The sequence below is a fragment of the Muntiacus reevesi genome, chromosome 16, assembly GCF_963930625.1.
Source record: "Muntiacus reevesi chromosome 16, mMunRee1.1, whole genome shotgun sequence".
Taxonomy (NCBI): domain Eukaryota; kingdom Metazoa; phylum Chordata; class Mammalia; order Artiodactyla; family Cervidae; genus Muntiacus; species Muntiacus reevesi.
In genome coordinates this window covers 35481761-35500787 of record NC_089264.1, presented here as the reverse complement: position 1 = coordinate 35500787, position 19027 = coordinate 35481761, and the positions used below count along the sequence as shown (strand labels likewise).

The 19027-nt window shown below is 41.5% G+C and overlaps 1 protein-coding gene across 2 annotated transcripts in view; it reads left to right on the top strand.

The window, feature by feature from the left end:
• FAM184B (family with sequence similarity 184 member B) overlaps window positions 1–19027 on the top strand; it is a 117723-nt gene that overhangs the window by 68187 nt on the left and 30509 nt on the right. For both annotated transcript variants that reach the window (XM_065907096.1, XM_065907095.1), the window contains exons 6-8: window positions 5561–5671; window positions 7513–7620; window positions 16569–16675. In XM_065907096.1, the coding sequence (XP_065763168.1) occupies window positions 5561–5671; window positions 7513–7620; window positions 16569–16675 (326 nt within the window). The remainder of the gene's footprint in view (window positions 1–5560; window positions 5672–7512; window positions 7621–16568; window positions 16676–19027) is intronic.

Genomic DNA, 19027 nt, shown 5'->3' with positions numbered 1-19027 from the left:
TATAGAATTCTAGGTTAACAGTTTTGTTCTTTGAGCACTTTAAAGATGCTGTTCAATTTTGGGGTGTTTTTTTTTTTGTTTGTTTTGTATTTTCGTCAAATGAAAAGTTGGTAGCCACTCTTACTTATTCTCCCCAGTGCATAGTGTGTCTTTTGTTTTGTGACCACTTATAGGATTTTTTTTTCTCTATCATTGGTTTCTACAATTTGATTATAGTATGTCATGGTATGATATACTTTGTGTTTTTATGTTTGAGGTTCATTGGAATCTTGAATCTATGGGTTATAGTTTCTTCTGTATTCATATTTTTAATTGAAGTATAGTTTATTACAATATTCTCCTGTGGGTGTTAGTTTTTATACAGTTTGGAAATTATAAGATCATCATCTCTTCTGCCTCCCCACTCTGAGTGACATTTCAGGCTTTGTACTGGTTTACTGTTTCAGCTGAACTTTACTATACATACATACCAAATAGTAATTTTTCTTCTTGAAAAAAGCTAACATGTTTTCCTTTAAAATGTGAACTGAAATATCTGCTTGGTGATTTTCTGTGGTTGCATATTTGTTGTTCCCATCACAATGACTCCGTTATGTGTCTTTTCTTAAATTGCTAGTAATTGTGGACAGTGTAGACAAGAAAGCAGAAAAACGTGGAAGTCCTGCTTCTGCCTCTTATCAGTCACTGGATTTGCTCTGTGTGAAATGGATGCAATAAAGCCATTTTCCATGAGTATTTTGAGAGTTCAATGAGAATAGAACTTATGAAGTACTCTGTGAATCCTGTGAGTTAATAGCTCATGGAGTCTTCTTGCTGGGGTGGGATGCAACAATTTATATGTTTGAAATCAACTGTCTCCTTTTCCCTCATGTTCTTGTCTTTGTAGCTGTTTTTTCTCTTTACTTGAGTTAGGAAGAGACTGTTAATGATTCCTGTTAAAGTCCTTGAGGTCGCTTTGGAATGAGCTGGACATGGTCATGCTTCCTTTTAATCTGTGTTTTCCATGTGACCAAGAACTCTTTGTTTACTGACAATAAACCACATACTATTCTGCACCTAAAATGTGGCTTACTAATGTCAAAAATTACTGCAGAAATTAGTTATTTCCATCTGTGGAGAAATTTTTTTCCCTTAGGTCCGTTTGTCAAGGCAACAACTGAAGCTGTGATTGATTACATGTACCCCAGAAAATTAAGCTGTATAAAATTAGAAATAGCCACTGCTTTATGCTAAGAATCTCTCTCAGGGGCTTTCACTGTTCTGTTACTGCAAACATGCTTTGGCAGAGTTAGCAAGTGTCTGCACCAATAAACACATTAAATAAAATTTTTGTTCAATAAAAGATTCTGTGAATGAGGGCTAAATAATGAAGTCAAAGATCAGAAATTTTGCTGAGAGGATGGCCTTATTTCTGATGGTTGTTTAAGTTGTCTCAACTTGTTTCAAACAAAAAGATAATTTATCTATTGTCTTTAGAAAATGAACTTTCTGAAACAGCAAGACCTGCAAAAGGAGATGATGGGTTTACTGAAGACCCTGTACATGATCTAAGTGTCCACATCATGTGACCCTTACAATCTAGTCACATCCCTTTTTTTCTCTCTTATATGACTGACCCCAAGGACAATGCTAAGTGCCACCCCAGGGTCACTAGACTGGCCTGTGATTGGTCCCATAGAAAGTGTAAATATGTCATGTAGATGATCAGTAGCAGCATCTTTTTTTATGCTCAGGTTAGAAATCCAGGAGTCAGAAATTTAGAAATCCATGACTTCTGTTTCATTATTCATGCTCAACCAGTCATAATGTCCATTCATTCTGTACTTGATCCTTGAACAATGTGAGAGTAAATCCAAGTATGATTTATAGTAGGTTGTTTGTGTCTCCAGTTCCTCCACATCCTCTGACCACAGACTATATAGTGCTGTAGTATTTATTATTGAAAAATGTCCACATATAACTGGACCCACACAGGTAGGGAAGAAGCAAGCCAAGCAATCATCTTTTCCTGAGTTTAGATCTTGACTCTTCCACATACTGGCTGCATGACCCTGGGCAAGTTGTTTTAGCTTCTTCAAGCTTCATTTCTTTATTTGTATAATGAGCTTTAGCAATACTACCTAGCTCATATGATTTCATAAGGATCAATGAGATGATCTGTGAAAAGCACTGTGCACACTCAGCAGATGTCAGTTGCTAATATGTTCATCTACTCACAATTAGAGCATAAAGGTCTATAATCAACTGTCACCATCCAACATCACATCAACTACATTATAGCCGTTGACTTTACTGCCTGTCTTTTCCACACAATTGTGAGCTCCTGGTGAGTAGGCATAGTGTCATTTTATCCCCAGCTTCCGGAACAGTGCCAAACACATGGTAGGGTGTCATAATTGAAAGAGACCCGTGTACCCCAATGTTTATCGCAGCACTGTTTACAATAGCCAGGACATGGAAGCAACCAAGATATCCATCAGCAGATGAATGGATAAGAAAGCTGTGGTACATATACACCATGGAATATTACTCAGCTATTAAAAAGAATGCATTTGAATCAGTTCTAATGAGGTAGATGAAACTAGAGCCTATTATACAGAGCAAAGTAAGTCAGAAAGAAAAACACCAATACAGTATATTAACACATATATATGGAATTTAGAAAGATGGTAACAATGACCCTATATGTGAGACAACAAAAGAGACACAGATGTAAAGAACAGACTGTTAGACTCTGTGGGAGAAGGCGAGGGTGGGATGATTTGAGAGAATAGCATTGAAACATGTATATTAACATACATGAAATAGATTGCCAGTCCAGGTTCAATACATGAGGCAGGGTGCTCAGGGATGGTGCACTGGGATAACCCTGAGAGATGGGATGGGGAGGGAGGTAGGAGGGAGGGTCAGGATGGGGAATACATGTACACCCATGGCTGATTCATGTGAATGTATGACAAAACCAATACAATATTGTAAAGTAATTAGCCTCCAATAAAAATAAAAATAAATAAGTAAATTTTTAAAATAAATAAATAAATAAAGTTGAGTAAGACAATATCCATGTCTCAAGAAATTCATAGTCCAAGACATCAGGAAAACATCATCATATTATCATTGTAATAAAATTAGTTTTTTAACCTAAGTAAAAAATAAATAAATATTTGGTGAATGAATAAATGACTTAATGTCTACCTAAAGTCCAGTTGTCTGGCTCTAGGTGAGTGATCACACCATCATGCTTATCTGAGTCATTAAGATCTTTTTGTATAGTTTTTCTGTGTATCACTCACCTAAAGCCAGACATCCTGGAATGTGAAGTCAAGTGGGCCTTAGGAAGCATCACTACAAACAAAGCTAGTAGAAGTGATGGAATTCCAGTTGAACTATTTCAAATCCTAAAAGATGATGCTGTTAAGGTGTTACGCTCAATATGCCAGCAAATTTGGAAAACTCAGCAGTGGTCACAGGATGGGAAAACATCAGTTTTCATTCCAATCCCAAAGAAAGGCAATGCCAAATAATGTTCTAACTACTGCACAATTGCACTCGTCTCACACACTAGCAGAGTAATGCTCAAAATTGTCCAAGTTAGGCTTCAACAGTACATGAATCAAGAAGTTCCAGATGTTCAAGCTGGTTTTAGAAAAGGCAGAGGAACCAGAGATCAAATTGCCAACATCCATTAGATCATAGAAAAAGCAAGAGAGTTCCAGAAAAACATCTACTTCTGCTTTATTGACTGCGCCAAAGCCTTTGACTGTGTGGATCACAACAAACTGTGGAAAGCTCTTCAAGAGATGGGAATACCAGACCACGTTACCTGCCCCCTGAGAAATCTGTATGCAGGTCAAGAAGCAACAGTTAGAACTGGACATGGAACAATGGACTGGTTCCAAATTGGTAAAGGAGTATGTCAAGGCTGTATGTTGTCACCCTGCTTATTTAACTTACATCAGAGTGCATCACATGAATGCCAGACTGAATGAAGCTCAAGCTTGAAATCAAGATTGCTGGGAGAAATGTCAATAGCCTCAGATATGCAGATGATTCCACCCTTATGGCAGGAAGCAAAGAGGAACTAAAGAGCCTTTTGATGAAAGTGAAAGAGGAGAGTGAAAAAGTTGGCTTAAAGCTCAACATTCAGAAAACTAAGATCATGGCTTCCGATCCCATCACTTCACGGCAAATAGATGGGGAAACAATGGAAACAGTGATGGACTTTATTTTCTTGGGCTCCAAAATCACTGCAGATGGTGACTGCAGCCATGAAATTAAAAGACATATGCTCCTTGGAAGAAAAGCTATGACCAACCTAGACAGCATATTAAAAAGCAGAGACATTACTTTGCTGACAAAGGTCCATCTAGTCAAAGCTATGGTTTTTCCAGTAGTCATGTATGGATGTGAGAATTGGACTATAAAGAAAGCTGAGCACCGAAGAATTGATGCTTTTGAACTGTGGTGTTGGAGAAGACTCTTGAGAGTCCCTTGGACTGCAAGGAGACCAAGCCAGTCAATCCTAAATGAAATCAGTCCTGAATATTCATTGGAAGGACTGATGCTAAAGCTGAAGCTCAAATACTTTGGCCACCTGATGCAAAGAGCCAACTCATTAGAAGAAACCCTGATGCTGGGAAAGATTGAAGGCAGGAGGAGAGGGGATGACAGATGATGAGATGGTTGGATGGCATCACTAACTCAATATTCGTGAGTTTGAGCAGGCTCCAATAGTTGGTGATGGACAGGGAAGCCTGGCATGCTGCAGTCCGTGGGGTTGCAAAGAGTAGGACACAACTGAGCGACTGAACTGACTGAACTGAAAGTTCAGCTAAGAGGAAAAGAATATTTCATCCACTGCTCTAGACACTTGCAAAATTTCCCCAGATATTAAGCTAGATCAAAAAGGGTAGGAATCTATAAGAATTGCCCTACTTTTAATTCATTTATCTCTTGCTATTAATATGTACCTAGAACTATGCTAAACTTGTATTAATAAGTAATGCATTGAGTCACAGAGAGGTTAGGAAATTTGCTCAAGGTCACAGAGCTGAAATGCAGCTGCACCACTCACATGAGCTCCAGAATGTTCTTTTATCTGGATCTGCTTTGCACTAAGACTGTCAGGCTGTGGGGAGGGACTGTGGAAACAGTATTCTGTGAATCCCATCATTTTGACTAAAGTAAGATTGCTATTGAGAAGACCAAAGAGGAAATTTAATTCTGCTTTTGATATTTCCTTGCATCTGAGGGTATATTTGGCTTTTTGATTCATGGAACTAAGAGAATTGTGTCAATAATGAGCATTCTCTTTTCTTACTTGACACTACAATACTTAAAGCCAGGGGTTTACCATGCTCTCCCCCAATATATATTAATCTTTGTGGTGTGAATTTAGCATCTGTTTTTTTTTTAACTTTCTCATATGTTTCTAATTTATATTTTTTTATGGAGTTTATGACTCTTGTGAGCTTCTTTGAACCCCTTTCGGAATAAGGCAGGGTGTGTCCTGTTCATGTTTTTATGGTTTGTGTGGTTAACTCTTCTATTTATCATTTAGGAAGTAGAAGCACAGTTGGAAGAAGTGAAGAAGAAATCAGAAAATGAAATAAAGCAGCTGGAAGAAGAGAAAGCGGCCCTAAGTGTGAAGCTCCAGAATTCACTGCTTGAGATAAGTCCTGAATAAACACTGTGCTTGGGATTGATGAATCTGGACTCCAGGAGGTTTTTGTTTTTGTTTTTCATTTATTTTTATTATTTGATTAAATAACGTGCCAGGAATCTCAGGAAGTCACCCTGACTTTCTTACATTTAGCATCCTTGCAAGGAAGAAAAAGACTTTAGCCTGACAGGAAGATGATCTCAGGGGCATAAATTCAGCTGCAAGTAACAGAGAGCCTGATTTATAGAGGCTTAACAAAGAGGCACTTAATGTTATACATAAAAGAAGGAGGCAGGAGGCTGCTGGCGTTGCTTCTGTGGCTAAATAATATCAGGTCTGGAAAATCTGCAAGCCTCTTGGTCCCACCATCTCCCCACCTCCTGGCAGTTTTCTGGGCATTAGATACTTCTGCCTTTGTGGACTCTTTTCTTTATCAAAAAGAATTAAAAATTTTAATTTGTAACTGCATTGCCATAAAGGTGAATACAGCAAGGCTGCGTTTTTTCCTTCAAATTTTGAATGAAAACATTTTCATGGTCCCTAAATGTATCACAGGTCCCTGACACTGCTTGTAGGAGAAGTTGGCTCAGATTCCCCTTGGTTGTGAGAATGACTGTCACTGGCCAGTTGTCATGTCCAAATTTAAAACAGGAAACGAGTAGGGGCAGGGGTGACCAAGCCTGCCCACTTCTTTAGAAAAACAAAAGGGTGTACCGAAGCCCCTAGCTGACTCCTACTCCCATTGGTAACATCTGTGCCACGTGGCTAGCCTGGGAAACCAAGGATTTAGCCATCAGACCTCCATGCTGGAGGCCAGCCAGAAGAGTGGGATATGAAATGGATGTAAGCCAGCTGAACTATGGGGTTTTCTTCTTGGGCCCATCTGTCCAAACCACTCAGGGACCAAGTTCAAAGTTTAAAAGCACTGTGGACAGTATTACTGGGGAGAAAAACTTGCCGCTGGATTCTATTCATCCTTTAGTGCTTGTAACACTGTGCCAGAACTCCTGGGCAGTTTTTTGCTGAAAGTTCTTTGCAGTAGTACCTACCTCGTAGTGATTGTTAGGAGAATTAAGACTTAATACTGTAAAATGCTTAGGTCTGTGCCTGACACAGAGCAGGCACGTCATTAACAATGCTCTTTTTATATTTCACATATGTCTACTGAATGTTGTGATTATAAGTGTGCATCTGTCTCCTCCATTAGATGACAGCTCCTTGAAGGCAGGGACGATATTTTACCTTACCATCTTGCTCTCAGGCTGTTTCTTCTCCTCCCCACCTTATACCTAGCATGGTACCTGAGGAGCATTAGTTTCAGCAACATCTGAGTTTCCTTTATGGTTATTAGTTCTTCTCAAAGTGTAGAGCTGGGAAACCGATCTGTTTAATTCACACTCTACATTTAGTTGGTTAATAATAATCATTATAATTAAGGCCTTATAATGTAGTAGCATCCTATAGCCACCCTTCTCTCATATTATCTGTATAATTCTTAAACATTGTTCCTTTTCTTTGCCAACTAACTTTGTAAAAAAGAAATAGGGTGGCCTTCCAGGAATGGTTTGAAAACCAGTGGAAACTATGCTACAGCTTTGGTATAGTTATATGGACATGAATAATTTAAAGGGAGTGTTGGATATTGTAAACATGCCAGGTTCATTGTCTTCTGAAGAAATAAGCAACTAGCTAACTAGATATGGTCCCTCAAGAAGCATGTCTGGGATTTGTCTAGTGAGACACTGTCCCCAGAAGTGATTGACTCAAAAGAACAGGCTCCCAGATTAATGACCACAGCCAGGTGGTAGGACTTTGCTTCATCACTGAATATTTCTATTCTTCTATTTTAGGTTTTAAGGCTGGAAGAATTTATCCAACAGAATAAGGCATGTCCCCCAAGAGGTGATCAAAGGCCCCAGGAATTGGAGTGCCAGCACTACAACATTTTAGAGACCCAGGTAACCTCTAGCTTTTTCTGCTTTAATTAAGGATATTTTTCTTCTCTTTTTCAGCACTTTGGTGTCCCCAGTGACACATGCTGGCATTAATGGGCCCTTATATTTCCCCTCTCGGAGCTGCCAAAATGCCTGGGGAAAAAATCATTATAAAATCAATTTGCAACAACCATGAAGAAAATAGAGTTCTGAGTAATTATCTGCATGGTTTGAAAAAGAACAAGGCTTGTCAGATAAATCTTCCCTCCCTCTCTGAGAGCAATCTGGCTGGCAGACAAAGGGGCACTGGACTAGAGTGGGGTCTTTGGTTCTGCCTGGAGCATGAAGCCTAACAGTAATCACAATGCCCCCTTGCATCCCTCCACATCCACATTCATATCTGTGATATCTGTTACTCTCACGGTAGCCCTCCCATGTGATGCTGCCCCTTTTTAAGGGATGGTGCTTCAGGATTGAATCTAGTTTCTGTTTGTCTCTGTCAGGCTCATGCTAGGCTGTGTTCTTTCCCTAGGGTTGCCACAATGAATTACCATACCCTTAGGGCTTAAACCACAAAAATGTATTGTCTCACAGTTTTGAAGAGTGAAAGTCCAAAATCACAGTGTGAGCAGGGTTGGCTCCTTCAGGTGGCTCTGGGTAGAGTCTGTTCCAGCTTCTGGGAGTTGGTGGCACTCCTTGGCATTCCTTGGCTTGTCACCACATCATTAGCTTTCTTATAGGGACACTAGTCATTGGATTTAGGGCTCATCCTAATCCAGTATGGCCTTATTTTAACTAATTGCATCCGCAAAAGCCCAGGTTGCAAGTAAAGTCACTTCTTTAGGTGCTGGAGTTAGGACTTCAGTGTCTCTTCTTGGGGGCACAATTTAACCTAAAATATAGGCACTCAGTTAACGTTCCTTGCATAATGTCAGAAACATAAATTCTTCCTCTGAAGTTCATGTTTGAGTAGCCTGGCCTGAAGGACCCTCTTGGTTCCTATTTCAGCTTACCTCTTAATCTTTACAGCTGGCACCATCAAAACTCCATTGCCTAAATTTCATATATTTTATTGCTGCCTCAAATTTTCAGTCTACTTCAGACTCCAGGTGGGAAAACACTATGTAGGTGAGTCTGAATCTCACTGCTTTGTCCTCTTCCATTAATCCACCCATTTCCCTGTGCCTGTGTGTCTTCAGAAACTATAAGTTCTCCTTGTTGATTCCAGTCCTATTTTGCAAACAGCCCTACTGGGATAACCCATACTTAACCTTAACCACATATTCACCAGGATAGAAATGAGTCAAAAATCTAGTGGCTATGGATTTGAATAACAATATTGGTCAGTTATACAGCACTGTCTCCATTCATGACCTCATTGGAATTTGTGTAACCCTGTAACGTAACCATTTTACAAAAGAGGAAAGTGAAGGACAGAGAAGTTAGATGACTCGCTCATGGTCACAGGCAGATAAGCGGCCGAGATGGGATGGAGCTAGGTCTGTGGCTCTGATCCCCCACTCTTCCTGTAAGAGTATCAACACATGTCCAGGATGCCTTCCAGATAAAATAGGCTATAGTTGTACGTCTTGGGATTAAGGAGAGTGGCCAGGACTCCCCACATTTCCTCCTCTGACACCCAGATGTGGGGGAAATTCTTGAGCAGCCCCCATTGCCCCTGCATAAGCTTGGAGGAGAAATAAAGGAACACAGGTACATTTATCAGCAGGGCTGGCCCTTCCTGACTGAGGCCATCCCATCCTTTCTGAAAATGTCTGCTTGTAGAACATTCTCTGTGAGTTTCTCAAGAAACAGCCTCATGAGCTATCGTTCAACAAGAACTCCTGGCCCTAGGGACAGCTGAACTTTTCACCAGTACCCTGTGGGACTTCCCAGAAAGGTTCTCCCTCAAATATTGGAGAATTTCTCAGGGCCTCAAAGTGACTGTGGTAGGGAGATGGGACAGAGTTGGCTGGGATCTTAAGTGATGAGATTCAAATTAAAGGAAGGTTGATAAGCTAGAAATAAATAATGATGAAGCTCCAGAAGATAACACAGCAGGCTGTATTTTCAGAAGGGAACACACACATACACACAAGTTCAAGGTATGTCCCAGGACTGACGTACAAGGGCCAGAGCTTTCATTGCAGTTCACGATCTCTCAACCTTGGCACTTGACTTTTGGACTGGGTGAAGTTTTGTTGTGGGACTGCCCTGTGCATTGTAGGATGTTTTGTAGCATCCTTGGCTTCTACTCACCTAAGGCCAGTAGCACTCCCTCTGCAATCAAAATGTCTCAACCAAAAACTTCTCCAGACATTGACAAATGTTTCCTTGGGCCCATAGCCATCCAATTGAGAACCACTGCTGTAGCTAAAACGGCAAGTCCTAGAGAAGTTTAAGGGCTATAGTCCATGGGGTCGCAAAGAATCAGACATGACTGAGCAACTATACACAAAGAAGTTTAAATACAAGTGCACATTGAAAGCCTTGGGTTGGTTCATCATGAAACTGGGCTCTCATCTGACCCTTCTGGGTCTAGACAACGATCCCTCCAAGAGCTCAGTTCTAGACAGAAGTAAAGAAGGAAGAACCTTCATGAGTATCAATTCTGCTTGATTCAGCTCAACATGTATGTTACTCATCATTCCACAGTCATCTGTGAAACAATGGCAGAAACAGTACATGTAAATGTTTAGTAGGGGCTAGCTCTTACCTCTGTAGGATTTGCTAGGTCCAGTGGTGTGAGAAGCCTGAACTTGGATAGATTTGCTGCGTTGCACTCCATCGAGGTTGCCAGTGTACCCCCCCGGCAGCGGGCGCAAGTGTCTGTTTCCCCACAACCTTACCGACACAACAGGTTACACAACTTTCTGAACTTGGTCAAGCTATATCAGAGAAAGTTTATAATTTAGTTCAGATATTTTTTTCCAGCAAAATCTATGCCAACCAAGCGAGTCAAAAGCTTTGCCAAGGCCCAGAGATACAAAGTCGAGGCCTGTATGGATGGTGCGTGAGCAGTGCATTACAGCGCAGAGAACCCAGCCCCCACACGGGACACAATGACGGTTGTTCTTGGCTGTTCTGCCAAACCATTTCAGTGAGTCAAGAGAGATATAAATAATAAGGCCAAGATTTTTCACTCCATTCCCAGAATACACAGAGGGAGGGCTGCCAACCCTGGGTGTGGCTCTGTCCCCACCGTAGACAGCTGAGACTCCATTGAGCCTGGCCTCTCATGTCTGGTCTCCTTGATTCTCTTAGGTTCACAGAGTTCTTCATTAGTTTCCAGAAAGTCGTGTGAGTCTTGGTAATTTTCACAGAAACTTTTTTTGTGGAAGATTCTGGTGTCTGGGTCTCAGTGAACTGGGGACAGGGAAGGGATGAAATTTTCATAGATCCTTGCCTGCACCTTCTCCAGAACAAAAAGAAAAGTCATTTGTGGTCATTATTATTCAACTCATTTTGCCTCAACAAGTATTTATGAGTGCTGTCATTAAGAGAGGCCCAGGGCTGGATGAGTGAGGGTGGTCCTCAGAGAGCTCCATTTCAAATGCAGGAAGTAAATATTATATAATTACCTCTCTGGCATCAGTTTCCTCACTGTTCATCGTGGCAAACAGATCAAGTACCAAGAACATAGTGTGTACACAGTCCCACACCACAACCCTATGAGGCAAGTGTTATTATCCTCGCTTTACAGATAGGGAAACTGAGGCCCAAGCTGAGGAACACTGAGGAACACCAGTGTCCAAATTACAGTTCTGTACTGCTTTTCATTAGTAAAGTGGCAGACATGATTCCTGTCCTCCACCCCAGAGACTTGTCATAAACGGAAGAAAGCACATGAAGTCACTTTTCGAAACTGTTAAAAGAGTCTATAATGTAAGGTGACTTTGTAGTATCTATTACAGTCCCCTGTAATCATTTCAGCAAAACCCCATTGCATTAGGTGTTCTATTTTTAAGATGTGCATAATGCTGCCTTTGAAAGATTGTCAAATGAACTTGAGAAAGACTTTCAATATTTCCTTCCTGAAGATTTCCTGGGTGTGGGTGTTCCTTAAAAATAGAAACAACCCAGATGAGGTTCACTGCCTAGAAGATGAAAGATGAAGGCCTAATGTGACTGTGGGTTTAAAATAACCAGCCATTTGCTTGGGAGGAGTTTGGGAGGAGGCTTTTGCAGTGGATGGTTAGGGGAGAAGCAGAGCTATTTATTTTCTGTGCATACTTTAGTGATGGAGAGAGTTCTGGACAAAACCTGAGAAACGCCTGATGGGGAATGCAAGAGTGTGAATTAGGAGCGATTAACTCAGGATACATCCAAAGTGGCTCACTGCTGGTCCTGGGAGGCACTCACTGGGATCCCAAGCAGACAACCGCAAAAGGGATGCTGGAGAGTCTGCCCCATTTGAAATTCAGAGAAATGAGTATTGGTGAGGTAGAAAGTGCTCCTTCAGCCTACTGTTCATTTCCAAGGTCAGATTCCTTTGAGAAATATTCAGATGGCACCCCAGTTCCTTTGGAAAGATACACTTTGACCCAAAATACCAGGTACAGAAGGTAGGGTGGTGAAGGTGAATGCTTTCCATTTATATGGTCTGTTGGTCCCCTCTGCTGAACCATTAGTTTGTTGAAATCAAGAATTATGTCTCTTATTAATCTCTGTCCTTCCAGCACCTAACATACCCACATGTGGCAGATGTTTGCACCTCCTTGTATATTAACTGATCCATGACATGACAACTGAATGAATGGAGCTGAGAGTACTGTTTCAAGCTGGATTAGGAACACCTTCAAAAATTAGCCTTGGCCAGAGGATGATTTAAAGGAACAATGGGTCCTTTAATTATTTGCAGGGAGGGGGAGGACTCATCTTCTTTTCATGGGAAGGATATCCTTGTCTTTGGTTTCCAGGGAGCTGGAAGCAAGTGAACAGAAACAGAAAAGATTACTGAGTTTATCTCCCCGTTGATTTGGGAAGCAGCCTTCATCTATCAGGTTGATTTTAAGTGTCTGATTTGCAGATACATTTATATCACAGTTTGAACTCACCCAGTTAGGCCCTGATACTGACAGCTGGTGATCATGCTAACACAACAGAGTGCCAGTACAGTCACATGGAAGTCTGGACTTCTCCGACCTTAAATCCCCCTCTGCAACACAAGGACAGGGTTGTCTTTCCTGCCCACCTCCCTGAGTTGCAGGCATCCATGAGTTACTGCATGGAAATAGATGGATGCTATGCTGTGGGGAGCTGGCGTAGTCATCTAAGTGCATCGTCAGCCTTTTTAAGCATTTTCTATCCTCTCCTATTTCTGGACTCCTGCCCAGGATGCCTTTAAATATATCAGTGGTCAATAAGGTAGCCCAGAAATTACATCCTGCACATTCTCTTTCACAGTCTTCACAGTGACTCAGAGTGCATTTGAAATTCTTTTTCATCTTCATAACTGTCATGAGATCTTTGTCCATTATTCATGTTGCTTTAAGTTCCTTCTCCCTTTTTCCTTGATCAGTCTTAGCAGTAGTTTGATGTGTCTTTTCAAAAAGTCGGCTTTCAGATGTGCTGGTCAGATCTGCCTTTTTCTATGCCATTAATTTTGTCTTTCATACTTCTTTCCTTCTACTTAATTTGGGTTTATTATGTTATCCTTTTTCTAACTTCTTAAATGTTCTATAATAAATGCACTTAAGGCTATAAATTTCCCTCTCAGTGTATGTCTTTAGCTGTATCCCAGAATTTTGAAGTTTATCTCACTTTTTAAACCTACTTTCTTACTGTTTTCTAAATTTTTTGCATTGTCATTAGATAATGTGGTCTATAAAATGTCAACACTCTAGCTATGCTGAAATTTGCTCTGTAGCCTTCTGTGGAGTCCGTTTTTTAAAAATGTTTCCTATGTGATAGCCAAAAAGTATACATTCTGTTTGGTTGTTAAAGGTTTGTTGTTGTAGCTCAGTCACTAAGTCATGTGTGACTGTTTGTGACCCCCATGGTTAAAGCTTATATATTTAAACTCTAGTTCTAGTGTTCACTGCATGACCTTGGGCAAGGTTCATCACCTTTAAAATCGTATGATTCTCGCCTCATAGAGGTGAGGGTACACACTAAGCATTATATAAACATTAACAGTGATAATTGTTCTTTTTTAGATACTAGTTTCAGTTTATTAATCTTGTTCAAATCTTCCATTTCCTAGCTTATTTTGTGTACCTGATATATGAGTCTCTGAGAAGTGTATATTAAAATCTCCCATTATAAATTTGCCTGTTCCTCCCTACATTTCTGAACATTTATTTGCCTTATGTTTTCAGGCTCTGTTGCTAAGTCCCTACAAGTTCTTTTTTTTTTTTTTTTTTTTGTAGCTTAGTAAGTCTTTTATTTTTTTCTTTTTTTTTAAATTTTTTTTTTATTAGTTGGAGGCTAATTACTTCACAACATTTCAGTGGGTTTTGTCATACATTGACATGAATCAGCCATAGAGTTACATGTATTCCCCATCCCGATCCCCCCTCCCACCTCCCTCTCCACCCGACTCCTCTGGGTCCTCCCAGTGCACCAGGCCTGAACACTTGACTCATGCATCCCACCTGGGCTGGTGATCTGCTTCACCATAGATAATATACATGCTGTTATGTTACAAGTTCATTTTTAAGCCTTGTAGTGATGATTCATTTTACTAGGCTTCCCTGATAGCTCAGTTGGTAAAGAATCAGTCTGCATGCAGGAGACCTGGGTTCGATTCCTGGGTCAGGAAGATCCACTGGAGAAGGGATAGGCTATCCACTCCAGAATTCTTGGGTTTCCCTTGTGGCTCAGCTGGTAAAGAATCTGCCTGTACAGACTTTTGGACTCTATGGGAGAAGGCAAGGGTGGGGTGATCTGAGAGAATAGCATTGAAACATGTATATTTTCAAGTATGAAACAGATCGCCAGCCCAGGTTGGATGCTTGAGACAAGTGCTCAGGGCTGGTGCACTGGGATGACCCAGAGGATGGGATAGGGAGGGAGGTGGGAAGGGGGTTCAGAATGGGGAACACATGTAAATCCATGGCTGATTCAGGTCAATGTATGGCAAAAACCACTACAATATTGTAAAGTAATTAGCCTCCAACTAATAAAAATAAAGGAAAAAAAAAAAAAAAAACTCAACCTTCAAAAAACTAAGGAAAAAAAAAAAAAGAATCTTCCTGCAATGTGGGAGACTGGATTCAATTCCTGGGTTGGGAAGATTCCCCTGGAGAAGGGAAAGGCTACCCACTCCAATATTCTGGCCTGGAGAATTCTGTCAACTGTATAGAACATGGGGTCACAAAGATTCATTTTACTAGGGTATAGATATTCATGTTGAACTGAGTCAATTCTTATTTATTGTGATTACTGATACCATTAGGATTGTTACATCATAAATAAGAAGAAATGGGATTTAAACATAGGCAGTTTGCTGCCAGAGCCCAAGTTTTAAACAAGGGAAGGTCTCTTGGTTGTGGTGAGTGAAGTGAGGAAGCTAGACATGTAAATATCACAGGGTAGAGCATTGCAGGCAGCACGAACAACCAGTGCAAAGGCCCCGAGGAAAGTAGATGCTTGTTGTTTGGAGGAGGTAAGACCAAGTGTTCAGTTCTGGACATGTTACAGTTTGAGAAGCTTATTAAGCATCTGAATGTTTGGAGGGCAATTGGGTATACAAGTCCAGAGTTTAGGGGGAAACTTGGAAATGGAGGTTAACTGTTTGTCATTAGTATCCATGGACCTTGATGAGACGCTAGGGAGTAAGACAGAAAAGAGAAGTCCAAGGACTGAGGTTTAGGGCAGGAATGGAGGAGGCTTTAGCAGAGGAGACAGGAGTAGCTGAGAGAGAGGAGGAAACCCAGGAAAGGGGGCTGCATGGAGGAGGAAGGAACAGATATTCCAGTTCTGCAGAAAAGTTCAATTAACCGAAGCCCAAGGAGTGACCATTGGATTTGGCAACATGGAGGTCCTCATTGGCCTTGACATTGGTGGCCTTTAATAAACATTAGAGTACATAGAAGGCAACCAGAGCAGTTTCATTCTGTATCAGGGAGGGAGGGGAGCCCAAGGCCCCATCTTCAGTCTCAGCTTTGCCTCTCTTATCACCAAGGGCATCTCTAATGGTCCCTGGAGCATGGTTTGAAAACCAGAGATGTAACCAACCACTTTGTTTTACAGCTGATGAAGCTCAGGGCCAGAAAAACACAAGACTGACAGAGACACATAATAATAATAATTAGCAGAAAGCCCAGGTAGCAGTTTATTATTATTTAATGAGATTTCTCAACAAAGATGTCTATCCTAGCCTGTCTTACACTGTTTTCTGTGAACAGTGGTTATTGTAACAAGTAGAAGAATCAAAATAAGAAAGTCTTCTTCACCTTTCTTCTCTGCTGAAAGAGGAAATAATAACATGAACAAATTCTATTGATAGAAAATTCCTAAGCCTCCTTATTAACTCATGGTTTCCATATTGTCCTCCCACCATACCCCACTTCTCAAGGCTTCTGATAAAGTTCCATGTTTTCTCATCCTGTATTATAGGATGTAGCAGACCTGTAATATGAGTATAATAATAATATCAGTTGCTCACCCGTATAGACCAGTGGCTGTTGCTGGCACTGTTCTCTGATTCCACAACAGCCCCAGGGTTGCATTTCATTTCCATTCCTCTCTGATAGGAACCCTGGACAAGCTGTGTGTTTTAGTTTCTCTGTCTGTGCTTTAGTTTCATCAGCTGCGTGACATGCTTGCTAGGCTGAAAAGCAGGATACAGGGTTCAGGGCTGACACTGCTCCTGAGCCGGGCAGTGGGCTCAGCACTGAATCATCACAGGCCTGAGAGCTGTGAGGATTGCTTGGAGGCTCTTTCTCCTCTGCTCTCTGGTTTGGTAAACCACAGGTTGGCTCCAGGAACTTTACTTTAGTCTCATCTTACAACTGTTTTTCCCTTAGGATCCATGCTTGAGACCGAATGAACCTTCTCAGACCCTGCCCAGAGGAGAGGAATATCAAGATAAGTTAGCAGCTGAAGAAGGAACCAGCAGCGAAGAGGAGGAAAGGTACAGGAGGACAGGCAGGCTTCCGAGGGCTCCAGTGATTGAGGACTCACACTTGAAGGATTCATTCATTCATTCATTCATTCTGTACCTCATATATTTATCACTGCCCCATGCATGAAGCTTAGGGAGGGAATAGAAATGTCTTGTGTGCCTCCAGCACATCTAAGGACTTTACCTGAATTATTTAATTGTCACACCAACTCAGAGAGACCATTTTATAGATTAAAACCTAACACTCAAAAAAGTTAATAAACTGCCCCCAAATCAGACAGACCTGGACTGGCCCAAACCTCTGCCTCCTGTTCTTCCAAGTGACAAAAACTAATACCCTGAGCAGAAGGTAATATGCTCTCAACACGTCTTAGTTAGTTTGGGCTGCTATAACAAAATACCATACAACAGAAGGTTATTCTCACAGTTCTGGATGCTGGGGATCAAGGCGCTGGCCCATTCAGTTCCTGGTGAGGACTCTTTTTGGTTTGCACATGGCCATCTTCTTGTGTCCTCTCATGGAGAAGAGAGAGGCAGCAGACAGTGTGGGAGGAGGTCTCTCTTGTGTCTTTTCTTACAAAGGCACTAATCTCATCAGGAGGGCTACTTTCTCATGACCTAATTACCTCCAGTGGCCTCACTTCCAAATACCATCATATTGGTGATTGAGGTTTCAGCTTATGAATTTGGGGAGACACAATTCAATCCACAGCATCACACAAGGCAGTTGGTATTTGCTGAGCAATAAAGATCTGTCATACTACCTGACAAGTTTCTGATACAGTAGGTCTGGGTACATCCCAACCCTGTGTCTTTTGAGAAAGATTCCCAGGTGATTCTGAGGCTACCACAGTTATACTTCACTTCCCCACACTAATGACCAGCTGTGTGGGGTCCTGACAGATGACATGGAGTCCATGCTCCCATCTGGTAGCTCTTCAGATAGTCCTGGTGAGAGCTCTCTTCCTGGTTTGCACATGGCCATCTTCTCATGTCCTCTCAAGGAGAAGAGAGAGGCAGCAGACAGTGTGGGAGGAGGTCTCTCTTGTGTCTCTTCTTATAAAGATACTAATCTCACCATGAGGGAGAGTAGTTGTCATGGTCAATTTGGACTGCTTAGCAAAATCCCATAGATTGGGTGCCTTATGAACAACAGAAATTTATTTCTCACAGTTATGGAGGGTATAAAGTCCAGGGTCAAGGTGATGGCAGTTTCTGTGTCTGATGAGGACTCACTTTCTGGCTTATAGAAGGAGTCTTTTCACTCTGTCTTCACAAGATGGAAGGGCAAGGACCTCTTTTAGAAAGGTACTAATCCCATTCATGAGGGTCTCACCTTCATGAGCTAATCACCTTCTAAAAGCCTCATTTCTTATTGCCATTAGATTGGGCAGTAGGCTTCAAAACAGGAATTTTGAGGGCACAGAAACATTTATAAGCTAGCATTGAGGAAGCAAAGCCTACACCCCTAAATCATGTCAGTGGTAGTGTCAGGTACCCCATAGTCCTGTGAACTCTCTAGCTAATAATATTTGCCCAGCTCCCTCCAGATTCTGTCTTGGGATCTATGAGATGTGTAACCATAGAGGTTAAAGAGCACAGACTCTGGAGTCGGGCCTCCAGACTAAATGCTGGTGCTGTCACTTACCCCTGGAAGCTACAAATCTTATTCCGTTCAAAACTAACAAAGGGAAAGAAATAATCTTTACTGTGAAAATACTGGCAGGGATTTCAAGAGGTTTCTAAGGGGCCCAGCTTGGGTCATTTGTCCATCCCTGAGTCAGTCATTCTGGCCAAGGAGATATCTGGCTCTGATGGACCAGGTATGTGTCAGCCCTTCCCATGGGCCAATTAAGGATGAGGGCAGAGCTAGCTGCATCTGAACCTTGTGGACTAAACAGGATCATTATGGAAAGAGAAAAGGCTTCCCTAAGGAGAAGATGCTGGGCAGACCAATGGTAGGTGGTGATCACAGAAACCTTGTCTTTTCTCCTGTGTAGCTTTGTTGTTAAGGGGTGTACTCAACCCCAGAAGAAAATGAGGAGGTGTGGGGTCTGTAGGCTTCTTTCATGGGGGTTTTAGTGAGAGTGTAAGAACTGAGAAGTAATGAGAAAGAAATAGAAAGATCTATGGTCAGAGGCTGCAGAACAGAACAGACACATTGGTTCTTTAGGGGTGAGGTTGCATATTCAGTAGTTAACCCCTTGAAGGTTGCTTGTCAGAGAACTTTTGGCATGGTGGGTTTTCCATTGGCTGTTGATTTAAGGTGGGGGTAGCAGATCAGATGGGTTTCCTTGGTGGCTCAGCGGTAAAGAATCTGCCTGCAGTGCAGGAGACCTGGGTTCAATCCCTGGGTCAGGA